This window comes from Portunus trituberculatus, chromosome 14, assembly GCF_017591435.1.
Source record: "Portunus trituberculatus isolate SZX2019 chromosome 14, ASM1759143v1, whole genome shotgun sequence".
In the NCBI taxonomy this organism is placed as follows: Eukaryota; Metazoa; Arthropoda; class Malacostraca; order Decapoda; family Portunidae; genus Portunus; species Portunus trituberculatus.
The window spans coordinates 6,600,059-6,626,683 of NC_059268.1; the positions used below are offsets into that span (position 1 = coordinate 6,600,059).

Sequence of the window (26,625 nt, forward strand, 5' to 3'; positions counted from 1 at the left end):
TGTCTGTCGTAACTGTCAAGAAAATTTTTATTAAAGGTAAAAAACAAATTAAGATAACGGCAATAAAAATATCACCACCACCACTGCCACCATGACCACCACCACCACCATCACCATCAACAACAACAATAACAACAAAGAAAATGTTTGTTATAGCTGTAATGGTTTTCAGAAGTGACAGCACAAAATCCAAAATCAAACTAATCTAATCCAACACGAAACAGATTAGAAGAACAAGTCACGTAGGAATCTTACGTACTAGGGCCGCTTCTTCATCCTCTCCCTTTCTCCTCTCCGTGGTCCCTCCCTCTCTTTTCTCCCTCACGTTCCTCTCTCCTCGCATCTCCGTCTACACACATGATTAAACGTCCAATGTATCTTTTTTATTCTATTAATTCACTACCACTCTCTCACGTCTATTTATCTCTAATCATTTTAATCTATTATGTCATCTGCGTTTCCTTTCTCTTACTTTTGTCTTTCTTGCTGCATTGTATCATGTCCTCACATAGTTCATAGTTTTCTAGAAGTAACAAGTATAGTTTAGCAGGTACCCTCATTATAGATTAACCAGTGGCGTGCTGCTTTAAACTAATTCTTATGTATCGCCATTGAGTCCTGTTTTTTTCTGCATATATTATTTCTGCTTATTTCATTGCTTTCTTCCTTATTCCCTCATTTCATCCATAGAGAGAGAGAGAGAGAGAGAGAGAGAGAGAGAGAGAGAGAGAGAGAGAGAGAGAGAGAGTGGGCCTCGGGAAAGACTGGGATGGGAAGGGAGAGGAAGACCAAGGGAGGGAGACAGGAGGGAAGGAGAGAGGGATGGAGGGAGGGAGATAGAGAGAGAGAGAGAGAGAGGAGGGAAGGATTGTGGAGAGTATATATATTCAACGGCATGGCGATCTTGTCTCGTAGTTGCTTGGTGAGTCTCCAAGAAGAAGCATCACTGAAAAAGGAATTCCTGTGTATTTGGTTTTCGTTCAGTCATCCGTCCATCAGTGAGTTCATTCCCGTTTTCTGTTTGGGTGTATTTCCCCTTTCCTTCACCCTCATCCCCCAATCCAACTGACACAGATTTCTGTGTGTGTGTGTGTGTGTGTGTGTGTGTGTGTGTGTGTGTGTGTGTGTGTTATTGACTCTTTTGGTCCTTTCTCACGGTGTAGTTTTCTTGAGTAACTAATGTAGACCTTGCATGTGTGTATGTATTTACGTCCTTGGTGTATTGGTGAGCATATATATATATATATATATATATATATATATATATATATATATATATATATATATATATATATATATATATATATATATATATATATATATATATATATATATATATTACTCCATTCACACATACCTGCTTGTGCTAACTGGTTCCAGTTCCCAATCATTCTGACATTGTATATTCAACAATTTCACATGTAGTATCTAGATGTGTTTGAAATTGTTATGGGATCAAATGACGTCTATCGGGTGTGACTGAGTAAGTATGAGAGAGAGAGAGAGAGAGAGAGAGAGAGAGAGAGAGAGAGAGAGAGAAGGGAATCTTTTCCCTCACAGTGCGCTGGACGGTGATAGTGGTGGTAGTGTGGGTGGCGGCAGTGGGGGTGGGGCGCTCCGCCAAGCTTGGCCACCATGGAGCGGGTTGCGACTGTGAGGAGGACACCGGGCCGGTGGGCAGCTTCTTCGTGGCGCCGCTGCCCTCCGGTGGAACCCACACCTCCTTTGCCGGGTAAGTGAGCGAGCAGTGCAGGCATAATAATGAAACATGCTATCGTTCCTCTTTAAATTGCTATCACTCATTATTACTTATTTTTTTCATTATTATTATATTTTTTTCATTATTACTGTTGTTGTTTTCATTACTGAACTTACTCCAAGTAACCACATTTATTTGATCAATCAAATAAATAGGGCTGAAGCAGATGGACCAGGAAAACCACACTGATGGTAACAGTTTGCCATAGCATCGCTGCATCTTTTGTGTAACAGAAAACAAAAATGATGAGGCATACCATATTAGATTCGTTTTCATGTTTAAGTAAAGCCTAACTCCCTCTGGCAGCTTTGGTACGCCGTCCAAGGCGGAGGATGTGAAGGGAGCATCCTTCAGCACCAGTGGATCAGGGGGGACAGCAGCAGCTGCCGGCAGCGGTAGTCGCGGTGCCAGTGTCACCACTGGCGGCCACCATGCAGCGGGAACCCATAGTACCAGCAGGGGCACTTACAGCCAAACCGTTCACGGGGCGACATCTGGTGCCTCGGGAGCTGCGGGATTTAGAGGCAGCACAGTCTCCGGTGGCCATGTGTCCTCCACGGGAAGCTCTTCATTTTCCTCATTTGCCGGGTGAGTTTTACGTGAAGATAAAATTTGCACTTTGGTCAGCAATTAGTAACAAAGCATCTTTTCGTTATACGTATATATCAGCCACACGCGCGCACACACAGGCAAACACCAAAAGTGAAAATCACATTTTACTTTTTTTTTTTTTATAATGCAAAGTTTTCTTTTTTTTCTTGAAAAATGTGTTTTTCTTTCATTGGAAAGATTTTTTATCAAATTAATAAGCAATGGCTATAAAGTTCAAACCACTTTAATACTATCTCTACAAACACATTCGATAAGATACATTTTTTCTTAAAAGTACAAAGATTTCACTAAAGTAATTTCGAATGCATTTATTTCCAGGACGAAATCGGAAGACGGAAAGCAACCTTCCTCTGGAGCCTCACATTCTGGCATAAGTACACATTCCACCAGCGTGGGCGGTCCCGGGACCACTGGAACTGCTACCAAAGTCTCTGGAGGCGGGATTAGAGCCTCGTATGCTTCAACATACAGTGCTCAAGCTGGTTCCTTCGGAGCAGAAACAGCAGGCGGAGCTCCTGGGAGCAAGTTATCAGGGACAGGTTCTCAATCGTCATTTTCCTTTCACGGCACATCCAGTAACCGAGGCGCTGGAATCTCGCCTTCAACAAGTGGTAGTGGCGCTTCTCTTACAAGTACCGGATCGGGTGGTAAGCCATCCGTAGGAAGTTCAGGTGGAAGATTTACAAGTACATCAGGAATTGCAACGCAGCCGGGTCGTGGATCATTTAGTTCTGGAACTAAAGATTCTGACACTGAGACACCGGGTTCTGGCTCTTCAATACGAAAATATTCCACTCAGCAATATTCTTTCAGTAGTGGTGGTTCCGCAGGTTCACCTGCAGGTACTGGGAGCACCTCCATTACTTCCTCTACCCAAACCGGTCGACGTCCAGGGAGCAGCAGTACACTTGGTTCATCCACGTTCACCTCCGGCAGAGGCGGCGCAGGTTCTAGCGCTGGGACTGGAGCTCATGGACCTGGCTCAAGTAGTCGCCCTTCCACAGGTTCAGCCAGCTTCACCTCATTCAGGGGCGGCGCTGGTGCTGGTGCTGGAACTGGAGCACACGGGCCTGGATCAAGTAGTCACAGCTCCACCAAACACTCATCTTTTAGTGCTGGTTCTACTGGTTCCACTAAGCACACTTCTACTAGACTCACTTCATCCGGAACTGGTGCTGGCACAGGAACATTTGGTCCTGGCTCTACTAGTTCCACTAGACTCACTTCATCAGGAACTGGTGTTGGCGCTGGAACAGGAAGTGGAGCATTTGGTCCCGGCTCTACTGGTTCTACGAAGCATTCTTCTACTACATTCACATCATCTGGAACTGGAGCAGGAAGTGGAGCATTTGGCCCTGGTTCCAGTGGTTCCACCAAACACACATCTACTACATTTACGTCATCCGTGACTGGAGCTGGTTCTGGATCGGGGACAGGATTTACCGCTCCCGGTACTACTGGTTCCACCAAACACACATCTATTAGATTTCCATCATCTGGAACTGGCACCGGGTCTAGAACCAGTACTGGAGCATATACCCCTGGTGCCTATGGTACTGGTTCTACAGGTTCCACTAAATTCACTTCATCTGTGACCGGTGCTGGTGCTGGAACAGGAACTGGAGCGTTCCGTCCTGGTTCTACAGGTTCTACAAAGCATACTTCTACTACATTCACTTCATCTGGTATTGGAGCAGGAACTGGAGCTGGAGCAGGAAGTGGAGCATTTGGTCCTGGTTCTACTGGTTCCACTAGGCACACTTCCACGAGACTCACTTCATCAGGTACTGGAGCATTTGGCCCTAGTTCTACTGGTTCTACTAAGCACACTTCCACGAGACTCACTTCATCTGGAACTGGGACATTTGGTCCTGGTTCTACTGGTTCTACTAAGCACACTTCCACGAGACTCACTTCATCAGGAACTGGAGCATTTGGTCCTGGTTCTACTAAGCACACTTCCACGAGACTCACTTCATCAGGAACTGGAGCATTTGGTCCTGGTTCTACTGGTTCTACTAAGCACACTTCCACGAGACTCACTTCATCAGGAACTGGTGCTGGCTCTGGAACAGGAACTGGAGCATATACTCCTGGCGCCTATGGTCAAGGTTCTACAGGTTCCACCAAGCATACCTCTAGTTCATTCACGTCATCCGGAATTGGTGCTGGTTCTGGAACAGGAACGGGAACGTTCCGTCCTGGTTCTGCTGGTTCTACAAAGCATAGCTCTACTACATTCACTTCCTCTGTGAGTGGAACTGGTTCTGGAGCAGGAACTGGAGCATTAGGTACTGGTTCTACTAGTTCCACTAGACTCACTGGTGCTGGCTCTGGTGCGTTTCGTCCTGGTTCTACAAAGCATAGTTCTACTACATTCACTTCATCTGTGAGTGGAACTGGTTCTGGAGCAGGAACTGGAGCATTAGGTACTGGTTCTACTGGTTCCTCTAGACTCACTGGTGCTGGTTCTGGAGCGTTCCGTCCTGGTTCTACTGGTTCCACCAAACACACGTCTACAACATTCACTTCAGGCATTGGAGCAGGATCTGGATCTGGAACTGGTGCATTTGGTTCAGGTTCTACTGGTTCCACTAAGCACACTTCCACTAGACTCACTACATCTGGAACTGGTGCAGGCTCTGGAACATTTGGCCCTGGTTCTACTGGTTCCACTAAGCATACTTCCACTAGACTCACTACATCAGGAACTGGTGCAGGCTCTGGAGCATTTGGTCAAGGTTCTACTGGTTCCACTAGACTCACTTCAGCAGGAGCCGGTGCGAGCTTTGGAGCAGGAACTGGAGTACATACTTCTGGCGCCTACGGTCCTGGTTCTACTGGTCCCACCAAACACACGTCTACCAAATTCACTTCATCTGTTACAGGAACCGGTTCTGGAACAGGAACTGGAGCATCTGGTCTTGGTTCTACTGGTTCTACGAAGCATTCTTCTACTACATTCACATCATCTGGAATTGGAGCAGGAGCTGGAGCAGGAGCTGGAGCAGGAACTGGAGCATTCGGCACTGGTTCTACTGGTTCCACCAGACACACATCTACTACATTCACATCATCTGGAACTGGCGCTGGTTCTGGAACGGGAAGCGGAGCATTTGGTCCTGGTTTTACTGGTTCCACTAAGCACACTTCCACGAGACCCACTTCATCAGGAACTGGAACATATGGCCCTGGTTCTACTGGTTCCACTAAACATACTTCCACAAGACTTACTTCATCAGGAACTGGAGCATTTGGTCCTGGTTCTACTGGTTCTACTAAGCACTCTTCCACGAGACTCACCTCATCAGGAACTGGTGTTGGTGCTGGAACAGGAAGTGGAGCATTTGGTCCTGGTTCTACTGGTTCTACTAGACTCACCTCATCAGGAACTGGTGTTGGCTCTGGAACAGGAAGTGGAGCATTTGGTCCCGGCTCTACTGGTTCTACGAAGCATTCTTCTACTACATTCACATCATCTGGAACTGGAGCAGGAAGTGGAACATTTGGCCCTGGTTCCAGTGGTTCCACCAAACACACATCTACTACATTTACGTCATCCGTGACTGGAGCTGGTTCTGGATCGGGGACAGGATTTACCGCTCCCGGTACTACTGGTTCCACCAAACACACATCTATTAGATTTCCATCATCTGGAACTGGCACCGGGTCTGGAACCGGTACTGGATCATATACCCCTGGTGCCTATGGTACTGGTTCTACAGGTTCCACTAAATTCACTTCATCGGTGACCGGTGCTGGTGCTGGAACAGGAACCGGAGCGTTCCGTCCTGGTTCTACAGGTTCTACAAAGCATACTTCTACTACATTCACATCATCTGGTATTGGAGCAGGAGCTGGAGCAGGAACTGGAGCATTTGGTCCTGGTTCTACTGGTTCCACCAGACAAACATCTACTACATTTACATCATCTGGAACTGGCGCTGGTTCTGGAACGGGAAGCGGAGCATTTGGTCCTGGTTCAACTGGTTCCACTAGGCACACTTCCACGAGACTCACCTCATCCGGAACTGGAGCATTTGGTCCTGGTTCTACTGGTTCTACTAAGCACACTTCCACGAGACTCACTTCATCAGGAACTGGTGCTGGCTCTGGAACAGGAACTGGAGCATATACTCCTGGCGCCTATGGTCAAGGTTCTACAGGTTCCACCAAGCATACCTCTAGTTCATTCACGTCATCCGGAATTGGTGCTGGTTCCGGAACAGGAACGGCAACGTTTCGCCCTGGTTCTACTGGTTCTACAAAGCATAGTTCTACTACATTCACTTCATCTGTGAGTGGAACTGGTTCTGGAGCAGGAACTGGAGCATTAGGTACTGGTTCTACTGGTTCCTCTAAACTCACTGGTGCTGGTTCTGGAGCGTTCCGTCCTGGTTCTACTGGTTCCACCAAACACACGTCTACAACATTCACTTCAGGCATTGGAGCAGGATCTGGATCTGGAACTGGTGCATTTGGTTCAGGTTCTACTGGTTCCACTAAACACACTTCCACTAGACTCACTACATCTGGAACTGGTGCAGGCTCTGGAACATTTGGCCCTGGTTCTACTGGTTCCACTAAGCATACTTCCACTAGACTCACTACATCAGGAACTGGTGCAGGCTCTGGAGCATTTGGTCAAGGTTCTACTGGTTCCACTAGACTCACTTCAGCAGGAGCCGGTGCGAGCTTTGGAGCAGGAACTGGAGTACATACTTCTGGCGCCTACGGTCCTGGTTCTACTGGTCCCACCAAACACACGTCTACCAAATTCACTTCATCTGTGACAGGAACCGGTTCTGGAACAGGAACTGGAGCATCTGGTCTTGGTTCTACTGGTTCTACGAAGCATTCTTCTACTACATTCACATCATCTGGAATTGGAGCAGGAGCTGGAGCAGGAACTGGAGCATTCGGCACTGGTTCTACTGGTTCCACCAGACACACATCTACTACATTCACATCATCTGGAACTGGCGCTGGTTCTGGAACGGGAAGCGGATCATTTGGTCCTGGTTTTACTGGTTCCACTAAGCACACTTCCACGAGACTCACTTCATCAGGAACTGGAACATATGGCCCTGGTTCTACTGGTTCCACTAAACATACTTCCACAAGACTTACTTCATCAGGAACTGGAGCATTTGGTCCTGGTTCTACTGGTTCTACTAAGCACACTTCCACGAGACTCACCTCATCAGGAACTGGTGTTGGCGCTGGAACAGGAAGTGGAGCATTTGGTCCTGGTTCTACTGGTTCTACTAGACTCACCTCATCAGGAACTGGTGTTGGCTCTGGAACAGGAAGTGGAGCATTTGGTCCCGGCTCTACTGGTTCTACGAAGCATTCTTCTACTACATTCACATCATCTGGAACTGGAGCAGGAAGTGGAACATTTGGCCCTGGTTCCAGTGGTTCCACCAAACACACATCTACTACATTTACGTCATCCGTGACTGGAGCTGGTTCTGGATCGGGTACAGGATTTACCGCTCCCGGTACTACTGGTTCCACCAAACACACATCTATTAGATTTCCATCATCTGGAACTGGCACCGGGTCTGGAACCGGTACTGGATCATATACCCCTGGTGCCTATGGTACTGGTTCTACAGGTTCTACAGGTTCCACTAAATTCACTTCATCGGTGACCGGTGCTGGTGCTGGAACAGGAACCGGAGCGTTCCGTCCTGGTTCTACAGGTTCTACAAAGCATACTTCTACTACATTCACATCATCTGGTATTGGAGCAGGAGCTGGAGCAGGAACTGGAGCATTTGGTCCTGGTTCTACTGGTTCCACCAGACAAACATCTACTACATTTACATCATCTGGAACTGGCGCTGGTTCTGGAACGGGAAGCGGAACATTTGGTCCTGGTTCAACTGGTTCCACTAAACATACTTCCACAAGACTTACTTCATCAGGAACTGGAGCATTTGGTCCTGGTGCTACTGGTTCTACTAAGCACTCTTCCACGAGACTCACTTCATCAGGAACTGGTGTTGGCTCTGGAACAGGAAGTGGAGCATTTGGTCCCGGCTCTACTGGTTCTACGAAGCATTCTTCTACTACATTCACATCATCTGGAACTGGAGGAGGAAGTGGAGCATTTGGCCCTGGTTCCAGTGGTTCCACCAAACACACATCTACTACATTTACGTCATCCGTGACTGGAGCTGGTTCTGGATCGGGGACAGGATTTACCGCTCCCGGTACTACTGGTTCCACCAAACACACATCTATTAGATTTCCATCATCTGGAACTGGCACCGGGTCTGGAACCGGTACTAGAGCATATACCCCTGGTGCCTATGGTACTGGTTCTACAGGTTCTACAGGTTCCACTAAATTCACTTCATCGGTGACCGGTGCTGGTGCTGGAACAGGAACTGGAGCGTTCCGTCCTGGTTCTACAGGTTCTACAAAGCATACTTCTACTACATTCACTTCATCTGGTATTGGAGCAGGAACTGGAGCAGGAACTGGAGCATTTGTTCCTGGTTCTACTGGTTCCACGAGACACACATCTACTACATTTACATCTGGAACTGGCGCTGGTTCTGGAACGGGAAGCGGAGCATTTGGTCCTGGTTCAACTGGTTCCACTAAGCACACTTCCACGAGACTCACCTCATCAGGAACTGGAGCATTTGGTCCTGGTTCTACTGGTTCTACTAAGCACACTTCCACGAGACTCACTTCATCCGGAACTGGTGCTGGCTCTGGAACAGGAACTGGAGCATATACTCCTGGCGCCTATGGTCAAGGCTCTACAGGTTCCACCAAACACACTTCAACTAAATTCACTTCTTCCGTGACTGGGGCTGGTGCTGGAGCGGGAGCTGGATCACTCTCTACAAGTACCGGTGGTCATGGTTCTGTAACTCGACACTCTTCTTCAGCACAGCATGGTTTCACTAGTACAAGACACAGTTCAAGTTCCTTCAGTTCATCTGGTGGTACAGGCCACGGTTCTAGTGGTAGCTTTGGTACCTTTGGATCTGCTCTTTCACCTATTTCTGGGTTGGGAGTTAGTGGTGGAAGTCACAGCTCCAAGATTGGTGGTTCTGTTCATGGCTCTAAAAGGCCCGGCAGCAGTGGTGTAGGTCATGGATCTTCAGGATTCACTTCTCATTCCTTCGTGGCTTCCAACTACGGACCAGGTGAGAAATGTTCATAGTTATAATATAAATTGTTTTCAAACTAAATATTCCTTTTCCTATTTTTTTTTTTTTTTTTATTTATTCTGAATGCTTGAGGAAATCACTTTTTATGACAGAGAAACAAATCACATATTAGACACATAATCATATTCATCTTATTCTTTCACTGTCTCACCGTACCCTCCCCCATCCCATCCCTTCTTCCCAAGGCCACGATGGATTCTGCCCGGAAGTCACCAACAAATGCACTGGCCCCAAACCCAAGTTATGTAACAACGACAGCGCCTGTGAGCCCGACGAGAAGTGTTGTTTTGACACTTGCTATTTCTATGGTAAAACTGAACATTTTGTGTGTAAGCGTTCCCTCACAAAGCCCCCTGGATGGTAGCCTCGAGTGTGGCACTCCTCTGAGATTGGCTGTTCGCCTGGCACCGTGTCCAGCCTCCTCTACTCGCCGCTTGTTCCTTTGATATCAACCATTTCTGCTGCTATTCACTAAATGAAATGATAAATAGGAAAATGAATACATGAATAAAAAGGTTAATCTTTCATTAATGAGTATTTTCTACCAGCTGGGGAGAGAGAGAGAGAGAGAGAGAGAGAGAGAGAGAGAGAGAGAGAGAGAGAGAGAGAGAGAGAGAGAGAGAGAGAGAGAATGGAAGATGTGGTCAAATGGAGGAATACTGATCTTTTCTCTTTTATTTTAAACGTTTGTAGAGTATGTCGTCACTACTTTGGAAAAAATACCCTTCATACAAATCCAAAATGCCATATGCAGGACATCCTATACTGTAGATTGATGTCGAAGCAGTAAATTTTCATACCGTAGCTAATAAAGAACAACAATGATGTAGTTTCTTATCTCAAAGAAGAAACATCTCAGTAGAAAAAATGCTAACCTAACCTAACCTATTAAGTAAATGTTCGAAAGCTACAATGAAAAGAGAAGAACATTTTTTTTATCTTTAAACAGTGGTTATATTTATCTCAGAACTTATTCCAAGGCAGTGCTGGAAAATGTGTTCCAGCAATCAAGGTTACTCATTGTTTTTATTTATCTATTTATTCACTTATTAACTGATTGATTTCTTAAGCGCACTGTAAAGAAGAGAAACATTTATAGGTTCGAGTAAGATTTTTTTTTTTACTATAATTCCAATAAAACTTAAACTGTAGTATGTCCAGGGTACCCTAAGGCGCAGACTACCCACCTTCGACCCACCTTCCCCTACTCCCGGCCCTGGGAGTGACACATAGCAGTGATCAGGGCGACTCCCCAACACATTCCTGAGACGGGAGGAGACACCGCAGGGAAAGAGTCTTGATATCTTCTGTGTGTGTGTGTGTGTGTGTGTGTGTGTGTGTGTGTGTGTGTGTGTGTGTGTGTGTGTGTGTGTGTGTGTGTGTGTGTATTTGTTTCTTTCAATCCTAGTATCACTACCACTAGTATTACTACTATTCATTATTATTGTCATCCTTATCAATATCATTACAATTTATCATTATTATCATCATCATCATTACACCAACAACACTACCACCGTCGCCACTGTTATTACCACAACCACCACCACCCATCACTACTATCATCTCCACCACCACCACCAACAACAACAACAATCACTCACTACCACTACCAGCCCCACCACCACGAGCAACAACAACAGAACCAGCATAACTAAAAAATAAACAGGACACTTCAATGTAAAAGAAAACTGAACGAAATACAGCAGGAGAGGAACGTCTGAGCACTAGCGCGACAGTCACCAGGATGCAACAAGACCTCGAGTCCTCCCGCCATCTCTCCCTCCCTCTCTCTCGTTGGTGGTGACGCAACGCACTGAAGGCTGGAAGAGCGTCTGTCACCCACGGTCTTATTGCAAGGCTTACTGGAACGCTGCTTACGAGGAACTGCTGCTGCTGCGCTTTTTTATGAAGGCTACGAGCTATTTTGTCCACCTCCGACCTCTGAGCGAGTAAACACTGAGTGAAAAGAGAGAGATTAACGGGAAACTATTTATTTATTTTTATTTTTTTTTATTTATACCATGTGGGCTTTTCACGGGAATTTATTGGCTAAAGGGGATACTTTTTGGGGTACCTCCTATCTCAAAGCCCACCCGCTAGGAAACCGTTGCCCCGAGTGAGGAAGCCTAACCTACACTCGGACCGTGGACAGGATTCGAACCCGTGCGCTTGGAGACCCCTCGGACCCCAAAGCACGCATGGTTCCACTGTACCACGGCGGCCTTGTGTGTGTGTGTGTGTGTGTGTGTGTGTGTGTGTGTGTGTGTGTGTGTGTGTGTGTGTGTGTGTGTGTTTGTTTGTTTATTTATCATCTTTATGAAGGGTACGAGTTACTTTCTCATCCCCTAACTGGAGTAAAGATTGTAGCAAACTGAACAGAAAAAAAATGTAAAAGCTTAAAATAAGACTAAGGTTTTAATGTCAGTGTTTTTATAAAGGTTCTATATGAGTTTCCCTGTCCACTTCAGATCGTGTAAAGATTGTAGTCAACTGAATGAAAATTAAGGTTTATGTAAGACTAGGCTTTAACCCCTTCAATATTGAGACGCATCTTAATCATGACTTTTAGGTATAGCTAGAAGAATCTATTTACATAAGCAAGGGTCTATGGGGTCGAAAGTTTAATGGCCAGACTCTTTACTGTTTTAATCACCAAATAAGTTTCTGAAGCAGCATAAAATCACCAAATAGTAACGAGAATGAATATGAAAACGCGGCATGGTAGTGAAGGGGTTTAACGTGGATTACGAGAAAACATTGGGTGTTTTATGTACATTACGAATATATGTCCGTCTTTCAACCCTGTAAACGCTCGAGAACTGACTGAAAACGAAGCATTAATTAGGAGCATAATAAAAAAAATTTCAGGACTATGTAAAATTTATATTCTCAGTCGTATCTTATTTCGATCCCCTTTTAAGTGACTGTGGTAGAATTTCTTGAAGTTTTGAAGGGTGTGTCATATTCTCAGTTGTGTCTTTATCTTGTCTTGTGCACTTTATAAGACTGTTGTAGACGTTCCTGATGTTCTCAATGCTGTTTCATATTCTCAGTCCTGTCTGTATCTTATCTCGAGCACTTTTTGAAGATAGTAGATTTCCTGAGGTTTTCAAAGGTGTTTTCAAGATTTTTGAGATACTTTAGCAAAGATTCTCTACGTGGTCAATGAGAAAAGTTCCCTTGATAACTTGACTAAGCATTTTTGTGGACTTTACAACCGATCCTTATGAGAGAACAAAACATTTCAAAATACAGGTCTTACAGGGCAGTATTTAAGTCTTTGTCCTGTATCTCGAAGCTCTTCCCTTTCGAGTGGTTGAGGGGAATGGAGGACTGCTGATCTTACATATGATAAGGGTATGCAAGGTCTTCCCTCTTTCTTTTTTTTTCACTATTGGCTGAAAAAGAAATTGATAGAGTAGGGGTGAGTTTTTCTTCTTATTGACTAACGGTCGTGGTTCTCCGCAGTAATGAGTTATTTCCAGTGGTGAGACTCAGATTTGGAGGAACGCAGTACTGTCTGAATTCAACTTTTCGCCAACCTTTCTGGTGGGAGTATGAAGAAGCGCACTAAAGTTTACAATTTATTATTATATTCTTTTTTTTTTATGTCCGGACCTATAACGCCTGTAGGTAACTTGAAGAGTATTGGAAGTGTTATTAAGCTTTCACCCATTAGTGGCGCAGGCTTATTATACTCTTATCATATATTTGCCGTAAGAAGGGAGAGAAGAAAGAAGTTTGTACGCAGTGTGTGTTGGGGAGAAGCGGAGGGCGGGATGGCTGTTGGAGCGTTGAGAGGATAACGCACATGATGAGTGAGCTAAAGGATAACAGAACACAGCTTACAACAATCACACTCGACCAGACACCTCTTCGATCACTATAACCACAACAGTCTGCGTGGCAAGACATCCTGTACGTTGAATGTTCCGCCAGGAGTTCCAGCACTAGTCGATCTCTCAGTTCCTCATTGTTTCAAAACCCGAGGCAGCGCAGGAATGTAAGTGTGGAGACTGGAAGAGTAGGAGCGAGCACTATATTCCTGGAACAGACAAGTCACGGTAACCATAAGACACTCCCTCTCTCCATCTTTTACACTCCTCCTTCTCTTCATCCTCCTCCTCCTCCTCAATCCCTCCCTGTCTCCCTTATTCAGAGGGCACAGGGTCAGGGGAGGTGGAAAAGCCAGAGAGAGAGAGAGAGAGAGAGAGAGAGAGAGAGAGAGAGAGAGAGAGAGAGAGAGAGAGAGAGAGAGAGAGAGAGAGAGAGAGAGAGAGAGTAGTAGTAGTAGTAGTAGTAGTAGTAGTAGTAGTAGTAGTAGTAGTAGTAGTAGTAGTAGTAGTAGTAGTAGTTGTAGTTGTAGTTGTAGTTGTAGTTGTTATTGTTGTTGTTGTTGTTAGTGGTGGTGGTGAGGGTGGTGGTGGTAAGGAAAGAGATAAATAAAATAAAAAAGAACGCAGGAAAAAGAACAGAAGACCAGATAAAATGAAGAAAAGGAGAGAGAGAGAGAGAGAGAGAGAGAGAGAGAGAGAGAGAGAGAGAGAGATGTGATGACGTCTAGAAGTATCACGTCAAAACTTCTGTACTTTCCACAAACTTTCTTTCTTTCACCACCCCAAGACAATGTATATCCCCTTTCAGATATACCAGTAGTTGGAGATAATTACTGGCCTTCACTCTACCTCGCTTCCCCGAAAATACATCACGAAAAGTAGGTAAGAAATTGTCAAACCTGCTACATAAATAGTTTTCCCATGATCAAATGTGTGATGAAAGATTACAAATATAGAAAATGTGTATATTATGACAAGAAATACAATGTGTATAAGTGCTCGGGTGGACGAATAGTAGAAGTAGTAGTAGTAGCAATGGAAGTAGTAATAGTAGTAGTTATAGTAGTTGTTGCTGTTGATTTGGGTGGTGGTGGTGGTGGTGGTAGTTGTGTAGTTATTGTTGTTACTCTTGTTGTTGTACTAGTAGCAGCAACAGTGGTGTTTGTAGCAGCAATAACATTCGAATCACCACTATTACCATCTACACTGCACCTAACAAACCCACATACACAAACAAACCAAATCACAAGGAAACAAAATTAAACATCAAAGTAACCTTGAAAATCAAACGCGTTGGCTGACAGCTTCATAAGACGTGGAAAGCCGATTCGCAGAAGTAAAGAGGAAGAAGACGAAGAAGACGAGGCCGAGAAGTGTTGAAACCAAGAAGCAAAGCGCCCTATCAACCATTCGTCAAATAAGTCGAGGTGCTTAGAGCGAAATTAGAAAGAGGAGCTGGTAGGTGAGGTTGCGGAGATGGTGGGGAGGAGAGGGGCAGGGGAGGAGTAGGTCAACGTTCCATAGTGGCCTTTGCAACCCGGAAGAGAGAGAGAGAGAGAGAGAGAGAGAGAGAGAGAGAGAGAGAGAGAGAGAGAGAGAGAGAGAGAGAGAGAGAGAGAGAGAGAGAGACCTATGGATTAAGAAAGAAGAATTTGTGTCATTTCATCTACCATCTACTACTACCATTACTATACTACTACTACTACTACTACTACTACTACTACTACTACTACTACTACTATAATAACAACAAAACTGCAACTACTCCCAATCTTACTCCTACCACCACCACCACCACCACCACCACCACTGAGTCTTAGAGCAAACTACAACCAGGAAGGTCACGCACTACACCACCAGCAATAAGGAGATGACACCACGTGACTTAGAATGTGAACAGTACTACATTACGAGCGTCTGTATTAGGAAGTCAAGGAAGAGGAAAGAGAAACAGAGAAGGGAATATAGTTCAACTTGTGGGAAGGAGTCAAAGGTGCCGGGAGGGGAAGGAAGGCAGTGGTGGTGGTGGTGGTGGTGGTGGTGGTGGGTGGCTGTTCAAGGTGAGACAGAATAAGGGCGTGAAGTAAGGGTGTGACTTGAATATAGATAGACTTAAGGATTTATGAATATACTGATAGATACATATTCCTTCTCTCTCTCTCTCTCTCTCTCTCTCTCTCTCTCTCTCTCTCTCTCTCTCTCTCTCTCTCTCTCTCTCTCTCGAAATAATAAAAATAATAACTAAATTGTACGAAAAATCACGGTATCCAAACTTCATTTCAAGATCACCTTCAGGTTTGGAGGCAGCTTCATTACAGAGAATACTGGAATGGAAGGCACTGATAGGATAGGATCAAAAAGAAGAAAAAAAAAAAAAAGAAAAGTGATGTTGCAATCATATCCTCACGGAGTTACTGAGAAGGGGGAGAGTGTCACTATATGATTGCGATGTTACTGAAGGACACTATCTATAATAATTTTCATCCTGTAGTCAGCTTGTAGGAGAAGCATTCACGTGAGGACACTTAAAAAATCATCAATCCATCCACAGAAAAGAAGCCGGTGTATACTGAAACGTGCAAAGAAACCTAGCCAAGGGTGACGAGGGAAAATAAATAACAAGATATGTTTTAAATGAAGGAGGAAAATAGTCACAGCAGTGTTGACCAGTTGAGTTCTGTTACTTTGCTCTCTCTGATTTCAAAACATGAACATTAGCATACATAAGACACACGTGCCCAGTTCTCAAGGTGAAGAAAATACTGGCAAAAGTTTGACCCGAAACCGCCAAGCCTCGGGCGGGAGAGACCCGGAACAAATGCAAGGGAAATACGCGGCGGATCCTGCATGTCCTGACAGGGTATATATAAAGGCAAGCGCGGGGCGGATCGACACGACTTGTGTTCGCCTCAGGTGTGGTGGCAGTAGCATTCTTCCCCTCCCACCGCACACACTAAGAAGTAAGTCGTGCTTTATTCGTCTTTCTTGCTTTCACTTGTGTTTTGTTTGCACTGCTTCGATTTCTTGTAGAACTACGAGTCATATTATCATTTGAACTGTTTCTTTTTCCACGTCTGTTTCATCTTTCTCTAGATATTCACCAGTCATGCTATTTTGAACTGTTTCTTGTTCTTCGTCTCTTTCCCTTTTTCTCTACATTCATCAGTAATGCTATTTAAACTGTTTCTTTTTCTTCTTCCTTTTTTTCCGCATTCGATACTTAAAATTAATTGTCCTATTTGTATTTGTATACTCATTGTTTTTTTTTTTTTTCTAGGATCTGTAAAGTTTCAGTTTAGTTACATCCTTCCTCTAGTCAACTGTGAAGTGTTTTTCTTCTTCTTCTTCTTCACTGCATACGTTCATAAATAATATGTGTGTGTGTGTGTGTGTGTGTGTGTGTGTGTGTGTGTGTGTGTGTGTGTGTGTGTGTGTGTGTGTGTGTGTGTGTGTGTGTGTGTGTGTGTGTGTGTGTGTGTGTGTGCGTTGTTTTTTTTCGTATGTGTATTCGTCACTTCCTTTCTGCTGTGTCTACGAAAATTCCATTCTCTGCGATCTGGTGATGAAATTCGAACTGATTATTTTCATTTTATCGCCACAAACTTGCAAATACGATGTGTCTTCAATAGATTCCTCTCTGTTACTCCCGGTAAAAAAAAAAAAAAGTGATAATAAGTGGAATCTAACCTGTTGATTTTGGACTGAGTGATATACAGCAACACAAGAACAAGGCCACATCAGGGGATCACGAGAAGACGCTTCCTGTCTTACCGAGAGGCTGCCACACCACCCAACCTTTCGTGCGAGAGGGGAACACTTTACCTGTCATCCTTGGTTTCAACTATTTCTTGTTTCTGCTTTGATATTGTTCAGGTTTGACCAAGTTCAGTTCACGAGTGACTATCATACTCGTAAATTCATTCAAGTTTCTCGTCGTTTTGTTCATGTTTAGCCCTACAGTGTTGAAGAAAAAAAGTGGTTTCTTATCATCTTATTCTTCTTTTATTTTTCTTTTGTTTTTTTTAATAACACGGTGCACGAAGAATCTTCAAGCGCAACGATGACTTTCAGTGAGGTACTTGCCTAACATCTCATCACCATGCACTCCAGACAAAAAAATAACAAACCTTTCTAATCACAGTGGCCACAGCAGACTTTGTGAAGCTAACGTTAATTATCTACACACATATCAAATTATCCGTAGTGTTGATATGGTGCTGGAGATCATGTCAACATCAAATAGTAAATAAAAAAAAATCTTTCTCATCATAGTGGCCACAGCAGACTTTGTGAAGCTAACGTCAATTATCTACACACACATGTCAAGTTATCTGCAGTGTTCAAATGATGTTGGAAAGATCATGTTAACACTGAAGAATAGAAACAGTTTGACATGTGTGTCCTGCATGACTTATAAGAATGAATGTAACAGTCAGTCATGCGACATACCTGAGGTTCAAATGCGTCGTCTATTCCCTGCACCGAAAAGAAGTGGAGGCGCATAGACTAGCTTCGATCCCTCCGCCTCAGTTTCCATCGGTCTGTTTTCATACCTCCGTAGATTCTGTAGAGTAAAAATAATACTTACATGCATATTTATACCACAGAATGCCCTAAAGTTACTATTAATACGTTCCTTACACTTTCGAAGAGTTTGAATAATAATAATAGTTATAGAAGAAAAACCAAACAAATGAGGAAATTGATGGCACGTGTGAACAAAGCAATTTATTACAATGCTGGAAATTGCTTTATTTTCTATTACGTCAATCAGGTCTAAGTATTTACATTCAGATAGACAAATTGCATCTGGTTTTATTTTCACAACGATTACATAGCGAAAAACTATTTGATCGTATAGCTAAAGAAGAAGTAGTAGTAGTAGTAGTAGTAGTAGTAGTAGTAGTAGTAGTAGTAGTAGTAGTAGTAGTAGTAGTAGTAGTGGTAGTAGTGGTAGTAGTGGGACGAGGAGGAGGAGGAGGAGGAGGAGGAGGAGGAGCTTTCATTCGTTGTTGTTGGTGCTAGTTGGTGATGACGACGGGATGATTATGGTGATGTGAATAAAAGATGTTTCCGACCTCAAAACTGTGGGGAGAATGCAGTAAATTGCCGGGATGGGAGGAAGTGAAGGACGGGGAAGGACAGTGTTCAAAGACAAAGGGAAAATGTAGCAACCAGTAGTGTAGTACGGGAGGGACGCGGAGTAACCTTGTGCATCATTCAGACAACAACCAAGTCCCATATTCTGAATCACTGCGGCGTACCTCTGCTCAGAAAAGCTCTTAAAGTAATACATAGATGGTTTTTTTTATGATAACAATGGGATGATTTATACAGCATCATCGGCAGAAACACTCTTGAAAACCCAACTACTCATTTCTGTAGCCTTTGGAAATAGTTGTGGTGAGAGAGCAAAGCGTTTCTGAATATGGCCTCACCAACTCATTATCTCGACTGCTTATACACCCTCTGGGAGTTCATAAAGCGCTGGGATTTTCAACCTTTGTATTATTCTATGGGTTGTTCAACTAGGTCTCTGCTTCATCAGTGGTGAAAGAACATCCTTAAGAACCCGATTATTGATTTTTGCGGAATATGAAAATTATCCTAGTGAGAATTCAGTGTATTTTTTTTTTTTTTTCATGTAAGAGGGGAAAGCTGGCCAAGGACAACATAAAGAATGAGATAAAAAAAAAATAGGCCTACTTAGTTGCCAGTCCCCTTGCAGGTCCGAGAGAGTTAGCCAAAAGAAAGAGATAAAATGTCTTGAAACCTCTCTCTTAGATGAAGTGAAGTCACAGGTAACAATACATCCTCACCTTTGTTCCAAATAATAAATAATAGCTTATCAGCATCGCCTGTACGCAACATATACTACACCAGATTAATACCCGATTAATTATTTCTGTTGTCTTTCAGAATGGTCCTAGTGAGAGTTCAATATGTTTCAAAATATGGGTAAGCCCTATTGAACAACATCTACATAACATTCACTTCAAATCACAAAATCACACAAGTTGTAAAAAGAATATCCAATGATTCCAACACCTCCTTTTCTTTACCTGAAAAATATTGAGGTCATTGCCACTTCCGCACCTTAATCAATCTTTAATAGCCATGGTTCTACGGTCACTTACTTTCTCTTTCGTTAGATTTCCTGCATCATAACAATCACTCCCAAAGTGTGACTGGGGAAGCATTTCACTAACTCAAGTCCTTTGCCTTAGCAGGTTTGCTGGGCTAGAAAGAGTGCATGCTCTCCACGGGGTCACTGTCAGGAATTAAAAAGAAAAATATTAAAAAGATGTATTTATTTATTTATTTATCTATCTATCTATCTATCTATCTATTTATTTATTCAATTATTTATTTTGAGAGAGAGAGAGAGAGAGAGAGAGAGAGAGAGAGAGAGAGAGAGAGAGAGAGAGAGAGAGAGAGAGAGAGAGACAGACAGACAGACAGACAGACAGACAGACAGACAGACAGACAGACAGACAGACATAGGCATAGGCAAATAGTTCAGACCAATAAATTAACAAATACAACGACATGACAATCAGGCTGCTGACTTTTTCCTGAGCCTCTCCTGATGGTGGTGTCCTTGATTGCAGTGGGCGTGCGAGTGTTGGTGTTCCTGGTGGCGGCGGCAGCCGTTGCCATGGCAGGCTACATCCCGCCAACCAAGAGCTTCGGCGCTGGAGCATCGGCAGGATCCAAGGCTTCGGCATCTTCCTCTTCCTCTTCCTTTGGTTCCGCCTCCGCAGGGTGAGTGGCTTATGATTAATGTACCGAGAACACACACACACACACACACACACACACACACGATCGTTTCGATGACTTATCTGATTGTTTGTTTCAGAGCTTCATCAGGAGCAGGAAGCTTCGGTTCCGCTGGTAGTCACGGCGCTGCTGGTGGCCATGGCGCTGGCGGTTCATTCGGTTCTGCTGGCGGTTCTGCTGGCGCTCATGGCACTGGAAGTTCATTCGGTTCTGCTGGTGCCCACGGCGCTGGTAGTGCATTCGGTTCTGCTGGCGGTTCTGCTGGCGCCCACGGCGCTGGCGGTTCATTCGGTTCTGCTGGCGGTTCTGCTGGTGCCCACGGAGTTGGCGGTTCATTCGGTTCTGCTGGCGGTTCTGCTGGCGCCCACGGCGCTGGCGGTTCATTCGGTTCTGCTGGCGGTTCTGCTGGCGCCCACGGCGCTGGCGGTTCATTCGGTTCTACTGGTGGTTCTGCTGGCAGCCATGGCGCTGGCGGTTCATTCGGTTCTGCTGGCGGTTCTGCTGGCGGCCATGGCGCTGGTAGTTCATTCGGTTCTGCTGGCGCCCACGGCTCTGGTAGTTCATTCGGTTCTGCTGGCGGTTCTGCTGGCGGCCATGGCGCTGGCAGTTCATTCGGTGGTGGTGCTGGCGGTGGTGCTGGTGGTCATGGCACCACTTCTCATGGAACCGGTGCAGGCTGCTGTGGTGATGCTTCATCCGGTTCTGGCACTTCTCACGGCGCCGGTGGATCTGGTTCCAGCACTTCTCACGGCACCAGTTCATTCGGTTCTGGCACTTCACATGGCGCCGGTTCTTCTGGTTTCGGAACTTCTCACGGCACAGGTTCAGCTGGATCAGGAGCATCTCATGGAGCCGGTGCATCTGGTTCCAGCACTTCTCATGGCACCAGTTCATTTGGATCTGGCACTTCCCATGGCGCTGGTTCATCTGGTTTCGGAACTTCCCACGGCACCGGTTCAACTGGTTCAGGAGCATCTCATGGCCACGGCGCTGGTTCATCACACAGCTCAGGTGCATTTGGTGCCAGTGGTTCATCTCACGGCTCTGGTGCCTTCGGTGCTGGTGGTGCAGGCCATGGTTCTGGTGCATTTGGTGCTGGTGGTGCAGGTGGTGCAGGCCATGGTTCTGGTGCATTTGGTGCTGGTGGTGCAGGCCACGGTTCTGGTGCATTTGGTGCTGGTGGTGCTGGTTCTGGTTCTGGTGCCTTTGGTGCTGGTGGTGGTGCAGGCCATGGTTCTGGTGCATTTGGTGCTGGTGGTGCTGGTTCTGGTTCTGGTGCCTTTGGTGCTGGTGGTGCAGGCCATGGTTCTGGTGCCTTTGGTGCTAGTGGTGGTGCAGGCCATGGTTCTGGTGCATTTGGTGCTGGTGGTGCTGGTTCTGGTTCTGGTGCCTTCGGTGCTGGTGGTGCAGGTTCTGGTTCCGGGGCCTTCGGTGCTGGAGCTCACGGGGCCGCAGGAGGCTCTGGAGCTGGCGGGCAGAAGGTGACAGTGGTGAAGCAGACACGCCCAGGATCAGTCTTCATTGCTTCCAAGGGCACGGCTCCTGATGGCTCCTTCCACTCCAGTTCATCCTTCTCCTCCTTCAGCTCCTCAAGTGGGAAAGGAAGCGCAACTGCCTCCGTGCACGGTCCAGGAGGATTGTTGACCGTCAGTACTGTTGGTGAGTACTACTGCAGCTCCTCAGGGTGCTAGAGAAAGTTGTTTTAAGTATCTAAATGCGTATTTTTTCCTTTCTTTTTTTTTCTTTCTTATTTTTCTTCTTCCTATTCTTCTTTTTTTCTTCTTCTTCTTCTTCTTCTTCTTCTTCTTCTTCTTCTTCTTGATGTTATTCTTATAAAAAATAGTCACATTTACAAATAATAAACTTTGCAAGGGAAGGATGTTATGGGAACTTTCCAGATTGTTCCTTTATATATCATTCTTATTTTATTCGAAAAAAGATTTCTCTTCCAGGCTAATCTTATGATTTTAGTGTTACTTGAATATAGATTCTTCATCATCAATGACAAGAATACCCACAAAAAACCTTATAATTTCTGCAACTTTTGAAAGGATTATTATTTTTTTTATGAAAGCTTAAAGTATGTTAGGACAAGAGTGTTTTAAGTATCACTCATGACATCCTTTTCTTTTTACCACACAGGCCGTCCTGGACAGTGTCCCTCCATCAGCTCCTGTGGCACTAGAGGATACGGCGCCAAGTGTAACTCAGACGTAGAATGCAGCAATCCAACAGATAAGTGTTGTTTCAGTCCCTGTAGCGGCAACCAATGGACGTGCACAAAACCCCAAGATAAGAAGCCGTGGTAAGATCTAGTAAGCGCCCATTGCCCCGCCCCGCCTACACAACACGCGACCTTATCGTTAATAGGGAGGAAAGAAGATGACGTTGCGGTGTTTACGACAAAAATAACATGAAGTGTCCGTGAAGCTTCGTCAGTAGTGCTGAACAAGAATCCACGAAGCATTCAAGAGTAACAAGAAGCTAGCATCGTGGCTTCCTCGTGGTTTCATTCCTATAGTTTCCATATGGCTTTGTTGATGATACAAATAAAGATGAAAATCTGTTGACAAACGTACTTTATCTTCTATTGTAGTGTCTTAACATTTTACAGGTTCTGTTAGAATTTATCATGATATTATGGAATTATTATAGTGGTGTAGGAGGAAGGAGCAGCGTCGGAAGGTAGTAAGGGGTTTGGGACGAGTGATGTTGCACCCTATGCTGAACAAATTGTGTAGAAAGATGGACAGAGGTAGTGTTATGGTTTGTGAGATAAGTAAAGTTGCACGCGTGGTTGGCCAGATGGAGGTGTAGAGAGGGAATCCAAAGGTACTGTCTGATCTTGTACCCCAGGCTGGACAGATGGTATAGGAGGGAGGAGGGATCGGAAAGTAGTGTGTGGGGATTGTGAGATGAGTGATGCTGCATCCCAGGCTGGACAGATGGAGATGTAGGGAAGGAGGAAGTTCGAAGCAAAGCTGAAAAAATATCTGGGTTTAAAAAAAATAATATAGAAATAAAAAGAAAAAAAACACTGGATCTTTTAGTGTCTTGTTTAGTTTTTCTATGTGATTTCTGGAGTTTTATAATTTTTTTGTGAGTTTATATCTCTTATCTATGTGTAAATCAGTTTGAGTAGGCAATTAAAAAGTAATTTAGAGTGAAAAGAAAGGTATGAATAATTGTTATCTGAAGGACACACTGTATTTTTTTATACCACGTGGGATTTTCACAGGAATTTATGGGCTAAAGGGGATACTTTTTGTGGTACCTCCTATCTCAAAGCCCACCCGCTAGGAAACCGTTGCCTAGAGTGAAGAAGCCCAACCTACACTCGGACCTTGGACAGGATTCGAACCCGTGAGCTTGGATACCCCTCGGATCCCAAAGCACGCTTGGTTCCACTGTACCACGGCGGTCCTTAGGTCATGATGCAGATTGGTTAGGTTGGGGTCACCGTGGTACAGTGGAACCATGCGCGCTTTGGGGTCCGAGGGGTCTCCAAGCGCACGGGTTCGAATCCTGTCCAAGGTCTGAGTGTAGGTTGGGCTTCCTCACTCGAGGCAACGGTATCCTAGCGGGTGGGCTTTGAGATAGAAGGTACCCCAAAAAGTACCCCCTTTAGCCTATAAATTCCCGTAAAAAGCCAACATGGTATAAATAAAAAAAAAAGTCTGTTAATTTCTACTATACAGGAATGAATGGAACAGACTCGAGTACTTTTACAGCTTGAATGCACAGAACAGACGGCTCCCTACTGTATGAAGCAGCCTTCCTACCCTTATTCATAACTGATGCCACGTTTCAAATCAAGGAATTTTAACAGGTAAATATCATAGGCCAGGAATCGTGACGTCTCAGTTAAGCCACACTTCCTTTCTCAGCCCAATTCCATATTCGTCTCCCCATCTTCCCTTGTTTCTTCATTTTTCATACCAACTCCCTATCTCCTCTGTCTAAGCCCCATTCTCTCTCTCTCTCTCTCTCTCTCTCTCTCTCTCTCTCTCTCTCTCTCTCTCTCTCTCTCTCTGTACCTACATAGACCTTATTTATCAATATATCAGTATGATATTAAAGTAAATTTTCAAAAACACTTGCTTTTTTGTGAGGAATGAGGTTTCGGTGAGTTTTTTTCTTCTTTTTAATTGCAATTCTTTCATAAGTAGACTCGTGAAGTAGTCCATGTGTTTGGCAAGTTTCAGTACTGGCGAAATAGGTGCACCTTTGGAGATCGGTACAAAAGGTTCTCAAATCCTAAACTACCGTCAAATCCACTTTTGTCCCGCAGTAGTATATATATATATATATATATATATATATATATATATATATATATATATATATATATATATATATATATATATATATATATATATATATATATATATATATACAATTTTTTACGCCAGAAAGAAAAGCTGGCCAAGAGCAACAAAGAACAATAATTAAAAAAAAAAAGGCCCACTTAGGTGCCATTCTCCGAGCAGGTCCGAGAGAGAGTTAGCCAAACGAAAGGGATAAATGTCTTGAAACCTCCCTCTTAAATAAAGTCAAATCATAGGAACTTGGAAATACAGTTCCAGAGTTTACCAGAGAAAGGTATGAATGACTGAGAGTACTGGTTAACTCTTGGGAGGGTGAGAAAAACTGTCGGAGACGCCTCAGAAGTTCAGAACGCCTAACTTTATAGAAGCTGTTTTAGCAAGAGATGAGATGAAGTTTCCAGTTTAGATTGTAAGTAAAGGAGAGGCCGAGAATATTCAATGTAGAAGAGGGAGACAGTTGAGTGTCATTGAAGAAGAGAGGATAGTTGTCTGGAAGGTTGTGTCGAGTTGATAGATTGAGTACTTGAGTTTTTGAGGCACTGTACACTACTAAGTTTTCTCTGCACCAATAAGAAATCTTAGAAAGATCCAAAGTCAGGAATTATGTGGCGTCCCTACGTGATCTGTTGACATCCTGAAGGGTTGGTCGTTTCTGAAAAGACGTGGAGAGGTGTATGGTGGTATTATCAGTGTAAGAGAGGATATGGTAAGAAGTTTGGTTAAGATCATTAATAGATAATAGGAAGAGAGTGGGTGACAGGACAGAACCCTGAGGAACACTAATGTTAATAGATTTAGGAAAACAACAGTGGCTGTCTACCACAGCACCAATGGAACGGTCGGAGAGAAAACCTGAGATAAAGTTGTAGAGAGATATATATATATATATATATATATATATATATATATATATATATATATATATATATATATATATATATATGTGTGTGTGTGTGTGTGTATAGCCAGGCAAGACATATGAGGTTGAAAGCTATAATGTACGGTTTCTATTTGCCATACTGTTTTTCGGTGTTCCTCCGGTAGCTTGAGCAAAAGCTTCCATTCCGAAACGTCGCCCCTTCACTGACCTCCTGCTCCAGCTACCGGAGGAACACCGAAAAACAGTACGGCAAATAAAAACCGTACATAAGAAAATAAATAAAGGAAAAATTGCTATAGCTTAACCTCGTATATATATATATATATATATATATATATATATATATATATATATATATATATATATATATATATATATATATATATATATATATATATATATATATATATATATATATATATATATATATATATATATATATATATATATATATATATATATATATATATATATATATATATATATATATATATATATATATATATATATATATATATATATATATATATATATATATATATATATATATATATATATATATATATATATATATATATATATATATATATATATATATATATATATATATATATATATATATATATATATATATATATATATATATATATATATATATATATATATATATATATATATATATATATATATATATATATATATATATATATATATATATATATATATATATATATATATATATATATATATATATATATATATATATATATATATATATATATATATATATATATATATATATATATATATATATATATATATATATATATATATATATATATATATATATATATATATATATATATATATATATATATATATATATATATATATATATATCCTGCAAACGTTTCTGAGGCACCTGGCCGCACCTTTCCTGGTGAGACCTTGCGTCAAGGAGAGTCTAACGGAGGGCACCAAATGTAACAGTTTCATTTTCTTCTTGTCATCATCGGTGTTGATTGCATCACGGACTCCAAGAAAAATTATCATGATACATTCCACATCCTTTATTCCACTCTACCAAGAAAGATTAATTGCAATAGCAAATGTAAATCTGTGTGGTTTGTTTCTAAAAATCAAAATAAAGGATATATCACATATTAATAAACGACAGATATCTAAAGAGGGAGGATGCCACAACGCTTCTGCAGATTAGGAATCGCAT

The 26,625-nt window shown here is 43.3% G+C and overlaps 4 protein-coding genes across 4 annotated transcripts; all 4 read left to right on the plus strand.

Moving 5' to 3' along the window:
* The first annotated feature begins 868 nt into the window (after positions 1 to 868).
* On the plus strand, positions 869 to 2,351 carry LOC123503622 (sericin-1-like). The gene is made up of 3 exons (XM_045253545.1): positions 869 to 998; positions 1,561 to 1,732; positions 2,066 to 2,351. The coding sequence occupies exons 1-3, from the start codon at positions 896 to 898 to the stop codon at positions 2,349 to 2,351; spliced, it is 561 nt and encodes a 186-aa protein (XP_045109480.1). The 5' UTR covers positions 869 to 895.
* A 475-nt stretch (positions 2,352 to 2,826) lies between these two features.
* Positions 2,827 to 3,923, plus strand: LOC123503425. The gene is made up of 2 exons (XM_045253190.1): positions 2,827 to 2,910; positions 3,034 to 3,923. Exons 1-2 carry the CDS (start codon positions 2,827 to 2,829, stop codon positions 3,778 to 3,780), a joined length of 831 nt encoding a protein of 276 aa, XP_045109125.1. The 3' UTR covers positions 3,781 to 3,923.
* LOC123503426 (fibroin heavy chain-like) lies at positions 3,897 to 10,094 on the plus strand (the record flags this gene model as incomplete). The annotated part of the gene is made up of 3 exons (XM_045253191.1): positions 3,897 to 6,858; positions 7,021 to 9,543; positions 9,753 to 10,094. Coding segments are annotated over 3 exons (5,664 nt in total), but the record flags the coding sequence as incomplete, so codon positions are not given.
* Positions 10,095 to 16,257: 6,163 nt separating this feature from the next.
* LOC123503711 (glycine-rich cell wall structural protein 1-like) lies at positions 16,258 to 22,759 on the plus strand. Its single transcript, XM_045253691.1, has 6 exons — positions 16,258 to 16,366; positions 20,018 to 20,171; positions 20,269 to 20,901; positions 21,172 to 21,340; positions 21,407 to 21,848; positions 22,332 to 22,759. Coding segments are annotated over exons 1-6 (1,566 nt in total). The 5' UTR covers positions 16,258 to 16,365; the 3' UTR covers positions 22,499 to 22,759.
* The last annotated feature ends 3,866 nt before the right edge of the window (positions 22,760 to 26,625 follow it).